Genomic DNA, 13,880 nt, shown 5'->3' on the forward strand with positions numbered 1-13,880 from the left:
AATTTTTTCCAACCATTAAAGCTTAGCTCAAGCTTTTGCACATTCTTTAATTTTATAATGGATGATTTTTAAATAGCTGACTTATGGCGATGGCAGTTAATGTCGGTTGAACTTTTACAGAAGTGAAATGAAAAATGAGTTGGATCTGGGCTCAAAAAATTTTGATTCAAATTTCAGCGGAAAAAGATGGAGTTTTGGGTGTTTTTTCTGTGATTTTTGTTAGATAATTGTGGCTTTATTATTAAGTAAAAGGTGGAGGAAGAGACTATGGTNTGTATCTGCTACGTTTGTTTTGGTTGTTTCTTTTACATACCAGCACTAGTATTATCATTTTAGTGTTCTCTTATACGTGGTGTCCAGTAGCATCTCTTGTTCCCCTTGCTTGGTTATATTAATGCTTTATTTTTTGTTGTTAATGTTCTTATCTTTAGTAAATCCGACACGACCTTCTTATTACTATTCTCCTGTTCAACTTGCTGAGAATTATTTTCTTTCGAAAACAACCTCTCTACCTCCACAAGGTAAGAGTAAGGTTTGTGTACACTTTACCCTCCCAGACCTCACAATGTGGGATTGCACTAGGTATATTGTTGTCTTGTTGTTGTATGATTGAAATTTATTGAAAACACATAGATAATGCAATATGCATACTTTGAAGAAGATTAAAGGTGATTTGAACTGATTTCGAGTTAAAATTTGAAGTTGAAATCGAGTTTAAAGTTTTTTCGAGGGAAAATACATAAAGTGACCCCTGAACTTGTCTCGAAAACTTGATTGAACACTTAAAGTATACAGGTGTTTTTTCCCACCTAAACGTTTTGGAGTGAATTATTTTCCCCTAGAAACACTAACACCAGTTTCACAATATGAGGTGTTTTACACGTGTGCCACATCAGCACCACGTCAGCGACCATGTCAGCCTCATCTTTTTGAACTGTGGGGATACCTTAGAGCTAGGATCATCCACTAAACAGAGTTTTAGCAATGGAGTTTTGTTGTTTTCTCTCTGTCTTTCTAAAGTCATATGTCTTCAGGTTCTCCTTCACAAGCCAATCTTCTCCTTCAGAAACAATTCAAAGAAGAAAAAAATACTTCATATGGTGTTTGCTGGATACGTCAGATTTGAGTTAGGAATTTTGTTGATCCACTCTTATTGTTTATGTTAAGACTCCAAAACTCTTAAGATTTCACAAAAGAATTGCTAAAAAAAATAACGAATAGAAAGAGGCGGAATTGAAAGTGCATCACATTGAAAGGTGATTCAATCGGCCTATATGTGTTTCAAAGCTTTTTCATAGATTTAAATTCCTACAGCTGCTTCTTAGTATATGTTTTGGAGTCTACATCTACAGCTGCTTCTTAGTAAGTCTAGTTGAAATCTGAGTATATTTTTTGGAGTCTATATCTGAAATTTGAGGCAATTTTGTGAAGGATTTGGATGGTTTTGAGTTGGGGAAGGATTGATGAAGGATCTGTGAACAAGAAAGGGACGGGGTGAGAAAGAAGGAGAAAGAAGGGGCCCACCTTATTTGTTAAATGTACGTGCTTATCAGTTTTTTTTCTTCTTATTTTCTTGCCACATCAGCTATTAGGAGTGAAAATAATTCACTCCAAATGCGTTTAGGGAGGTTAAGAAATACCCATTTAGTTTGAGTGTTCAATCGAATTTTTGGGACAAGTTTAGGAAGGACTCTATGTATTTTTCCTTTTTTTCAAGGCAAAATACATAAGTTACCCCCCGAACTATGACCCAAATCCCTGTTACACACTTTCTAGGAACGAATATTACTTTACACACCCAACCTTTCCAAAGTGTATCTAATACACACTACTTTGCCCACGTGGATAGTGCGTGTTTTTCCCAACGAATTGAGTCGCGTGAACAGAAGAATTTTGTGATGTCAATTTTTTTTGTTTTTTAAAATTTTAAATTGAGTCATCTTCTTCCTTTTTTAAAATTCTGCCATATCTACTCCTTGAGCTCCACCACCCAATGTCCTTCTTCTCAAATACACATACAACGATTTCTCATATCTCTTCTCTTTGTAGAGAAGCTTGACTTGAGCTTTACCCATGGCGAAGTCGAATTTTCAGGAAGCGAGAATTTTCCGAAATATTTTCCAACCATTAAAGCTTAGCTCAAGCTTTTGCACATTCTTTATTTTTATAATGGATGATTTTTTAAATAGCCGACTTTGGCGATGGTAGTTAATGGCGGTTGAACTTTTACAGAAGTGAAATGAAAAATGAGTTGGATCTGGGCTCAAAAATTTTGATTCAATTTCAGCGGAAAAGATGGAGTTTTGGGTGTTTTTTCTATGATTGTTGTTAGTTAATTGTGGCTTTATTATTAAGTAAAAGGTGGAGGAAGAGACTATGGTGTTTGATGGTGAAAGAGGAGGAAGACGGCCATGGTAGTTTAGATGAGGAAGATGAGGGGTACAATTGTAATTTTAATTATATTATATTTTAAATGACACATGTCACTGTTTGATTGGTGCGTGATATTACACATATTCTGAAAAACTGGTTAAGAAAAAAGTGGTGTGTCTTGGATACACTTAAGAAAGGTTGGGTGTGTAAAGTAATATCCGTTGCCAAAAAGTGTGTAACAAGGATTTGGGTCATAGTTCGGGTGGCAACTTATGTATTTTGCCAATGCTAAATTTGCTAAATTTTGTGATGAGCATGGCATAGATCATAATTATTCTGCTCCTAGGACTCCACAACAAAATGGAGTTGCTGAAAGTAAGAATAAGAGTTTGGAAGAAATGGCTAGGACTATGCTTCTTTCTAGTAAACTGCCCCACAGTTTTTGGGCAGAAGCTGTGAACACTGCATGTTACATCATAAATAGGTGCATGACTAGACATCTTGTTGAGAAGACTCCCTATGAGTTACTTAAAGGTAGAAAGCCTAATATATCCCATCTTAGGGCATTTGGATGCAAGTGCTTTGTGCACAACAATGGTAAAGGCTCTTTAGGTAAGTTTGATCCCAGAAATGATGAGGGACTATTCTTGGGATATTCTTCACATAGTAAAGCTTATAAGATCTATAACAAAAGAACTATGTGTGTAGAAGAAAGTGTACATGTGGTTTTTGATGAACCTAACATTCTTTCTGAGAGGAAGGAACATAAAGATGAAGCAATTGGGCTGGTAAGAAATTCAAATGAAACCACAACCCATATTGAAGCTACAACAGAAGAAGGAAAAGGTGATGGAACAGGTTCTTCTACCGCAGGCAACCTGACAGGGGGAACTGAACAAAGAAGAACTTATCCTCAAACTTTGAGGGAACCTGTCCGTGAACCTGTTCCTCAGCAACAAAATATTAAAGGAACATCTAAGGGAACCAGTTGGTTGTGAAACATTACAAGTACCAAAGTTCCCATCCCATTGAGAACATAATTACTGATTCAACCTCTAGAATCAAAACCAGATCTTCTTTGAAGAATCTTTGTGTTTTTGATGCTTTTCTATCTCTTATTGAATCTAAAAATGATGTTGAGACTTTGCAGGATGTAGACTGGGTGAATGCAATGCAAGATGAACTCAACAAATTTGAGAGAAGTCAAGTTTGGCATCTGGTACCAAGACCCAAGGATAGATCAATAATTGGCACTAAATGGGTCTTCAGAAATAAACTTGATGAAGATGGAACAATTACAAGGAACAAGGCAAGATTGGTGGTTATAGGATATAGTCAAGACGAGGGCATAAACTATGATAAGACTTTTGCTCCAGCTGCAAGATTGGAAGCAATTAGACTGCTTATAGCCTTTGCTGCTTACATGGAATTCACTCTCATCATATGGATGATAAGAGTGCCCTCCTCAATGGCTATTTAAAGAAAGAAGTGTTTGTCAAGCAACTTTCGGGCTTTGAAAGCAAGGAATGTCTTGATCATGTGTACAAGCTTGACAAGAATGAATTTGCTAAACTAATAGGGAGTGAATTTGAAATGAGTCTGATGGGTGAGCTTAATTTCTTTTTTGTCTTACAAATTAAACAAAACTCAAGTAGAATTATGATCCATCATGCAACAGCCACAAAATTGGATATACATGAACCTGGTTCATCTGTTGATCAGAAGTTGTATAGGGGAATGATTGGTTCTTTGTTATATCAAACTGCCAGCAGACCTGACATTGTTTTCAGTATAGGTCTTTGTGCTCGATTTCAGGCAAATCCAAAGGAGTCTCACTTGACTGCTGTCAAGACAATCTTGAGATACTTGAAAGGCACCACTGACCTTTGTCTACGGTATCCAAAAGGTAGTAATTTCAACTTAGTGGGATATGCAGATGCTGATTATGCAGGTTTTCATGTGGATAGAAAGAGCACCTCAGGTATGACACACTTTCTTGGCTCATGTCTTGTGTCTTGGGCTACCAAAAAATAAAATTATGTGGCCTTCTCTACTGCTGAAGCTGAGTATGTTGTTGCTGCCTCATGTTGTGCTCAATTGATGTGGATCAAATAGTAATTAATAGATTTTGGAATTGATGTAGGTTGTATCCCTATGTTCTGTGATAACACTAGTGAAATTAGTATGACCAAGAACCCGGTTCATCATAAGAGAACTAAGCACATAGATGTTAGGCATCACTTTTGAGGGACAACTATGAGAAAGGTTTGATCATTGTGGAAATTTATGCTACTGACAAGCAAATAGCTGACATCTTCACAAAAGCTCTATGTATAGATCACTTTGAAAGGAACAAGTTAGAATTAGGGATGGTTAAGATCACCTAAAAGGAACCACTTCTAACTCAAAAAATGGTTAGAAAATTGTGAAATTTTGTAAATAATTAAATTAGATTTTTCTCAGTCTTATACTTTCATAAGTATACTCTTGTGCCATGTGCTAAAATGACTCATTAATATGTAATGATATTATCTCTATTTTCTTGGAAAATTCATACTTACACAAGAGATTTTTCAGTGAAGAACCTGGTTAATGAAGATTACTTGGTAGGTATTCTCCACTTTGTATACTTTGAAATAATTATATTTAGATCATGATTAAGAGAAGAGTCCCATATAATCCTAAATCCCTTTGAACTTATTCGTTACAAAATGAACAAGTTTCATTCAAAAGGAGTCCAAAACCGCATTAAGTGCCAAGATTCTAGGGACACTCTTTAACGTCTTTTCAAACAAAAATTCAATTTGATTAGACTTCTGAAAGGCTGTCGTTAGCCAATTAAACACCCCTTCTTAAATTGATTAGGCCTATTGTTTCTTCACTTCTAATTTCCAAGCCGTCAAAATTCTCTCCATCTTCTCTCATCTTCCAAACACACTCAAACTCATTTTCTTCCATACCCAAGCACAGAAATGGCTAACACTTGTGAAAATCCTACATCACCACCCAAGGAAACCACATCAACACCATCCATCACACCCTCAACCACACCCACCTCTAAGAAAGGAAGGTTTAAGATGATTGCTCGCAAGGTTGTTGCTGGAGGAGAACAAATCAAGAAAATTAATGTAAAATTGAAAGCAAGTCGAGAAGAAGAACCCCAGAAATCTGATGAATCATTCAAATCTGCTACTGAGGGGGAAGAAACTGTTTCTTCTGAAACAGAGCAGGTAACATCTGGTCCAAATATTACTTCTGAAATCACCACTTAGGTTGCTGCAAATTTGAAGAATAGGTTTGTCCTAGTAGGTACTGTGGTTGGGGTTGAACCAACTAAGTCTGGGAAAATTGGTGGTAAAAATAAAAATAGAAAAGAAAAGGAGAGTGAGGGTGTTCGAGGTACTGTGAGGGGGTGGGAAAAGGAGTGGCTGAATCTTCACCCACTTCTGTTGGCTTGACAAAAGAAATAGGTGCTATGATAGTGTAGAGTGAGGAATCTGATGGAGAAGAAGAAAGTGTGAGAGAAACAGGGGGAAGTAGGTCTGGAGAAGCTATTGAGGGGTTAGTTAGATTAGGGAAGAATGTAGAATAACGTGTTGCATCTGAACAAGAAACCCTCACAGACCTGCTGAAAAGGGTGACTGACAGTTACAATCCCAAAAAGAAAGGAAGTTCAGGAGTTAAAATCCATAGCACTGCTAGGGCAAACAAGAAGAGGAAGGCTGCCTCTTCTAACCATGTAGAGACTCCTCCTACAAGAGGAAGAGCTACAAGGAGTCAGAAGAAGCAGAGTGGGCTGAACTGGAAAAGGCCTTAGAAGAAAGTAAGAGAAAAGCTGTTGCTAAGGGAAAGAAGAAGGTGGATGATCCTGTTAAGGCTGTTAAAATGGATGAGATGGACCTAATCCTTCGTGATGAAGAGGAGACAGAAGAAGTGGAGGTTGTGACTCCAAAAGCTAAGAAAGTCAAGACTTCTACAAAGAAGTCTGTTTCAAAAATAAAGTCTGTTGAGCCATCTACTCTGGCTAAAAGAACCAGGTCTGTATTGAAATCAAGAGAAGTGAAAATAGTGGAGGAAGGAGAATGGAGTGGAGAAGAAGAAGAAAAATATGATGTTGAGAAAGACAAGATGGTTAAGTTTGGGAAGAGAACCATCCTGAAAGGAAGACTCCTCAAGGAATTTGAGGAGGAAGGGATGTTAATGCTGCTAAAAAAATTACAGTTGCAATGTTGGAAGGACACGGTCCTTCAGATGGATAAAAGGCTGGCCTGAGCTGAGATTGTGTCACGCCCCGAACCTGGGCCTGGACATAACACGGCACTCGGTGCCTGACTACATGTGACCGAGCGAACCAACTGGCTGGCTGAATCAACATGTGGTATCATAACATACTGAATACGGAAGATAAACTACCACATGCTGATATACTGAAAGTCTGGATGATATAAATCAAAGTGCGGAAATACTAATACAATTTTGGAATATATTTGTAGCCAACATGGCTTAACATGAAAAGTCTGAGACTCTGTCTAACTGTTACTCTAGTCTATGAAGCCTCTATTGAAGTACTGAAAACACTGTATATCTGTAACCACTGAAAGACTATAAAGTAATGATAATGCCCCGAAAGAACTGGGGATCACCAAATAGCTGGTACGAGAATCCTAGCGCTCCGCATCGTCAACCTGTAAATCATTACCTGCATCATGAGATGCAGGTCCCCAGCAAAAGGGACGTCAGTACATTTAAATTGTACTAGTATGTAAAGCAAATGAAAGAAAGAATTATAAATACTGAAACTGAAACTAAGCTGATAACTGAAATGATAACTATTGAAACTGAAACTGAAGTGAGAACTGGTAACTGAACAGATAACTGAAAAGATACTGATAACTGATAATTGAACTGATAACTGAAAAGATAACTGATAACTGAACTGAATAAAGGAAGTAAGGATATGAATACTCCCTCTTCTGAATGATGAACAACCTGTTTATCTGAATATTAAACTGTGGCTTCGGGCCCTATATATATATATATATATATATATATATATATATATATATATATATATATATATATATATATGTGCACAAGCTGCGGCCTCGGGCCCAATTATACGTATACATAACTGCGACCTTAGGTCCAAAATGCATAAAGCATAAACTGCAGCCTCAGGCCCAAAGATGCATAAAGCATTAGCTGCGGCCTCAGGCCCAAATATAGGTGTTCAACATCCAGGGATTTAAAATCAGGAACTGAGAATCATACTGCAATACATAATAGTGAAATACTGAATCACGCTGAGTTATATGATACTGGAATACTGGATCACACTGAGTTACATTATACTGGAATGCTGAATCATANCAATACATAATACTGGAATACTGTATAGGACTAGAATGAGACATGTATTCTTGAACTGGTTATGAACACTGAACTTCAAATGTTTATGACATGCAGAGTAAGCTATACTGAGACTTAGGGACATCAAGCCCAAGTCTATATTGAATACGAACTGAGCTCACAACGTTCAGAATGAAAGTCATGAATGAGTTATGAAACTAGAGAAAAGAAGTTCTACAACTATTCAAGGGACTAGGCCTTAACTATATTTCTGAGGCAATTGATATGTCATAAAAGAAACGTAATGTAGGGAGAATCATTAACATTCCCAAACATAGAGAGTTAGCCTCACATACCTTAACTTCCTTCTCTTGAGCATAATACAACATTCGCCAACCCTTTCAACTTTAATCTATATCAATACAATTTAAAGGGATTCCAAATTAGCAACAATATCCATGTTTTGGTCACTTAGGCATTTTATCAAACACTTGGTGAGTATAAAGCTTTATTATCCCTATTAATGGTATTTCTACACCCAATAACCGATTCTCTGGCTCTTGGATAAATGCTAAAGTCTCAAATGGTTATAATCAATATTATTCTTTGTCACCCATAAGGTAAACAACACCCTTAACCAATAAAGTTCCATTAAATAAACATCTTTCAATCTGTATAATAGTTGTGTATTTATATTAGGAACTTATAGCTTCTAATCACCACACCAAGAGTCCCAATACTTAATTCACACCCATATACCCATAATAAATTCATACATGTAAGTCTAAGGGTGTAGGATTACCTTTTGGAAGAAATCTAGCAAAACCCTCCTTTGAGTTCTTGAAGGAATTTCTTGAAGATCTATGTGTTTTATGAGTAGATTTCATCAATATTAGTGTAAGAATGATGGAATTTCATGCCAAGTTAATGGAGATGGCTTACCTTGAAGATGGGAGGGGTTGGAGGTCTTGAGAGGGTGGGAGAAGACCCCAAAACTCGTCCAAAAGAAATAGGGAAAAATGAACCCTAAAATTGGCTTAAAAGAGCTGGGACTGGGGCGCGTCTACTCTAGTGAAGTGTCCTCGCTTCGCTGTCCATTGCATTCAAGGGAAGACAAAAATCCGCGTCCACTTTGGCGAAGTGAGCTCGCTTCGCTGTCCGCCAAAATAACTGGGTGGTATGTCTTTAGTAATTTGGTCATAACTTCTTGTAGGAATGTCCAAATGACGAACGGTTTGAGGTGTTAGAAACTAAACTCAAAGATCTTTCATTTGATAGGTTGTGAATCACATAATACCTTATATAAATATAGATATGCTCGTCCAAAGTATAGTCTTGTGCGTGCTCATTTAGAATTTTAGTCTATCATGTAATTTTCCAACTTGGCTTAGACTTAGGTCTTTCCTTGGACCCCAAATCACTTATGATATGCCTCGTACGATTATTATCCTAATCAATTGATAACCATCACATTAATACTCGTTTAGTGCATCCACAACTGACTCAAATTTACGGGGTGTTACAGATTGTGGAGTTCATGGAGAATTATGAGATCAAAAATGGTAGGGTCGGCAATGTGGTCAAGGGGGTAATAGTGAACTTTGATGATAAAGAACTGGTTTGGTTATCTTACATAATTATTCAACTTTTCGATGATTCCAAAAGGGGGAATTAGGTTGTGCTTTTACTTTGGCTGTGATATTTATAACCTAATGAACCTGGTCCTCGATGACTAGTGACTTGAAAAAAGTAATGTTCTAACTTTGTATTGATGTTGAGCTGAATTGAAACAGGGCATACACTTATGAAAAGCACAGAGTTTGTCCTCATCAAAAAGGGGGAATTTGTTGGCCCAAGTGAAGTTGGTTTTGAAGATTGACAGAGGAACTCAAGCATGAACCAGGTTCCTCCACAGTGTACAAAGACACTGGCAGATTCAAGCATAAGGGATACACGGGAGGGAGATAAGCTTAACTTATTTTATCTGATTTCTCCTGATAAAAAAGGTTGCATAATTAATAAGGAGAAGGACTCCTTACTCAAAGAGAAAACTATCCAAGATAAGGAATGAGTTAGAAGTTGAGGTTAATTAAAACTCTTCCACCAGGGAAGAGTATAGCATTGGGACTCTAGTTATTTCCTATTTTACTAACTCTATAAATTACAGGATGTTCTCACTTTACAGGGATGCACAAACACTGAAGTTAAACGTGAGTTCAGAGAAAAATAGCAAGGCATTTTGCAAGCAATACTTGTGTGATTCAAGTGTGCGAACCTGAAGCTACATGAACCAGATAGAAGAACCAGTTCCAAGTGTCTGTCTTTTATTCTAGTTCAATTGTAGTAGGTATTTTCAATTTCTAACTTTCAGCTTTATCTAGAAGCAACTGTATTAGGTACTCTGAGTATTCAAGTTAGAGTTAACTTGAAGTTGTTTCAACAGTTAGAGGCTGGTTGCTACAACGGGATTAGAGGTAATCTTAGGTTTACAAAGAGTTTTTGTAAATATTGTTTTGGCTCAGTGATTTATTGAAGTGTTGGGAAAATCCTACTGAGTAGTAGGTCGTTTTTTTTTTCACCTTTTGAGCCGGGTATTTTCCACGTAAAAATACTTGTGTTCTTTACTTTCCGCATTTATTATTTCCGCAATAGTAGGTTAAGGAAAACATAGAAGAACCAGGTCCTTCTATAATCTGTGCACGCGAAAATTGGACACCACACAAATCACCCCCTCCCTCCCTTTTGTGTGGCATTGAAGTATAAAATAGCATAACCAGTGGAAGGTTCTCACTCTATCCCCGACATTGTTCTCCGGCGATGTCCCCCGGGCGAAAGGAGCCACCATTCTCTTTCTTTCTCCAGGAAGATTGACACGACAAATAAAGCACTAAATTGGCGAATTATTTTAGAATATGAAATGCCAAAACCGAAGAAGGCCAATTTGCTTTTGAAAAGAATTGGTCTGCTGATAAGAAAATTCTGTTAGATTCGACCAAGAGTAACTTTGAAAAACTTCTGCTTTACGAAAAAATATAGAGAATAAGCATCTTGAACAGGATGTGAAGGATGAACAATAGCCTCATATTTTCCTTAACCTAATTAATCAGTTGTTGTCACGTTTGAGATCTTTACAGGTCCGCACAATTACGAGAAGGAAAGGTTGGTTGCACGTTTTCACTTTTCTTCTCTTTATGGACGTGATTCTTTTCATTAAATCCTTCGTAGGCACATCTCATCGATTGGCACTCAGTGGTGCCCTCGTGGGCACATTCATCTCTGGGGCGGTCTGGTCTGATCGAAGTCAGCTGACTCACATAAAATATGAGGTTCGTTTTCACAAAGCTGAATAATTCATGGGTAGATCCAAACAGGGTAAACTATACAAGTTCCCAAATAAAATTTTAATCAGTTGATTAAATATTAAATTAAAGTATAAAGTAAAGATTAAAAAAAATGCCCCTATGTTAGCTGCCATAATCTGGAGATCGAGCTTGAGGAAGAAGACATGTAGATGAAGGCCAGACTCAAGAGAAACAGATCTCTGTATTAGAAGAAGAATGAAAATGATACAAGCATGTGTTTTTACAGGATGTACAGCATATTTATACTTCTACAGCATAACTAACTCCCAATTAATGTACTAACTAACTCCTAACTATAGTTACATAGTTAACTACAATTAACTTATCAGCTTGGTTCATTAACTCTAGTCAACACTTCCCCTCAAACCGATGGTTTATACACATTCTTCACTCCTAATTGGTTCAACAGCTAATCATGTTGAAAATTCCCCAAGCTCTTTGTAAGTAGATCTACTAGCCGGTCTTCAGTATGCACATACTGTGTCTTCGGCAATCGTTTACATATTTTTCTCTAACAAAATGACAACCAATGTCAATATTTAGTTCTTTCATGGAAGATAGGGTTGGCTGCTATTTGTATAGTAGCCTCGCTGTAACATATCAAACTTATCGGCTGTTGAATCTTCACTCCAAGTACCTTGAATAGCCCTATCATCTAGGTGACTTCTGCAGCACATGAAGCCATACTCCTGAACTCAGCGTCTGCTGAACTTCTGGACACAGTCATTTGCTTCTTTGACTTCCAAGACACCAGTGCATTTCCAAACTTAACCAAGTATCCAGTTACTGATCTCCCCGACTCTATAAAATATCCCCGCTCAGAGTCACAGTAGGCAACCATCTTGTTTGCATTTTCTGCAGGTATAAGTAGCCCCAGACCTGGTCCTTGTTTGATGTATCTGACTACTTTGAGAGAAGCTTCCATGTGTGACACCTTGGGACAATGCATATACTGACATAGAACCTGCACTGCAAAAGCAATGTCTGGCCTGGTCATGGCGAGATATAACAACCTTCCAACAAGCCTCTGATAACAGCTAGGATCTTTGAGCTCCTGATCCCCTTCTTGTTTGGAACTCTGAATGCACTTGTCATACTCTACAGATATGAGTTTTTGATTCAACTCCAATGGTGTACCAGAAGGCGTTGCTCCTCCTAAACCTGTTTCAGAAATCAACTCAAGTGCATACATTCGTTGACACATAAGAATTCTTTCCTTTGATATGGAAAACTCAATTCCAAGGAAACTTTTTAACTCCCCTAAGTCTTTCATCTTGAACTTTTTCTGCAACTCTATTCTGGTGTCATATAGTGACTTATCATTGTTCCCTGTGATCAGCAAGTCATCCACATACACACGAATGATAATTGTGTCACCATTGGCTTCTCTGATGAACAATGAATAGTCATAATGACTCCGTTTGAACCCCATCTGTAGAAGTACCTCTGTCAACTTCATATTCCACTGTCTTGGTGCTTGTTTAAACCCATATAATGACTTGTGAAGTTTGAAAACCTTTTTAGTCTCCCCCTGGCTTACAAACCCTTGTGGAATGTGCATATATACTTCTTCAACCAAATCACCATTTAGAAATGCATTATGAACATCCATCTGATAAATCATCCAATGCCGAGATGCAGCAAGGGCCACAATGGACCTGACTGTGACCATTTTAGCCACAGGGGAGAAGGTTTCACTCTATTCTAAACCTTCCTTTTGACTGTAGCCTTTGGCAACCAGTCTGGCCTTGTATCTTTCAACCTCTCCTAAGGCATTGTACTTGATTTTGAATATCCATCTGCAACCTATAGGAGTTTTGCCAGGAGGTAAATCAACTATGCTCCAGGTTTTGTTTTCCTCTAGTGATGTAATCTCCAACTTCATAGCCTCTACCCATTGAGGATCTGTAACTGCCTCAGCAAAGGACTAAGGTTCAGAACCAGCTGAATAAGCTGCCAATACTCTACTATATGAGGGAGTGATGTGAGAATAACTGACATAAGCAGAGATAGGATAGGAACACTGAGCAGCTTGTGATTGTCCCACATAGTCTTGCATCCAGATAGGAGGTTCGCTGGTCCTGGAGGATTTTCTGACCTGAATAGGAACAACATCAGGTGAGGTAGTCACTGCACTAGGTGCTACTACATCAGGATCAACCTCAAGTGGAGTATAACTTGGTGCTGCATTATCTATGATATCACCTTCAGGATTGGGAGAGTAGTGAGGAGTGGCCACAGGAGAAGACTCCCCTCAGATTTAGCACTGGACTCATGTGAAGGAGGACTAACTTCAGGTGAGGAGTCTGCAGCAGAGAGCCTGGGATCTGCACTAGTTGGTGATAGTACGTCCAGTATAGGAAAAGTAGTTCTACCTGAAGATGACACATGCTTGAAAGGAAAAATGCCTTCCTGAAAAACAACATTTCTGTTAACAAAGAAAGACTTAGCATTCAAGTCATACAAAACATAGCCCTTTTGAGAAAAGGAGTAGCCAAGGAAGACAGCAGGATTGGCTCTTGATGAGAACTTGTCAACAATGCTGGGGCATGCTGCATAGCACAGACAACCAAAAACCATTAAGTGTTGCAGAGAAGGAGGGTGTAAGTAAAGAAACTCAAATGGTGACTTGTATCCAAGTGTTCTAGAGGGTAGTCTATTGATGAGGTAGACTGCTGTGGTAACACACTCACCCCAAAACTTGAGAGGTAAATCTGCTTGAAATTTGAGAGACCTGGCCATGTTTAGAATTGTTTTGTGTCTTCTCTCAACAGTTCCATTTTCTTGAGGTGTGTA

General features: G+C 38.0%; 1 protein-coding gene across 1 annotated transcript; it reads right to left on the reverse strand.

Moving 5' to 3' along the window:
• Positions 1–11,739: 11,739 nt before the first annotated feature.
• LOC109238717 (uncharacterized mitochondrial protein AtMg00810-like) lies at positions 11,740–12,756 on the reverse strand. The gene has a single exon (XM_019405193.1). It carries the CDS (start codon positions 12,754–12,756, stop codon positions 11,740–11,742), a length of 1,017 nt encoding a protein of 338 aa, XP_019260738.1.
• Between the last annotated feature and the right edge of the window lie 1,124 nt (positions 12,757–13,880).

This window comes from Nicotiana attenuata, unplaced genomic scaffold (genome assembly GCF_001879085.1).
Source record: "Nicotiana attenuata strain UT unplaced genomic scaffold, NIATTr2, whole genome shotgun sequence".
Lineage (NCBI taxonomy): Eukaryota > Viridiplantae > Streptophyta > Magnoliopsida > Solanales > Solanaceae > Nicotiana > Nicotiana attenuata.

Excerpts from the sequence above, each read along its gene's own strand:
- LOC109238717 (XM_019405193.1), bottom strand. The coding sequence starts at position 12,756 with ATGGTCACAGTCAGGTCCATTGTGGCCCTTGCTGCATCTCGGCATTGG.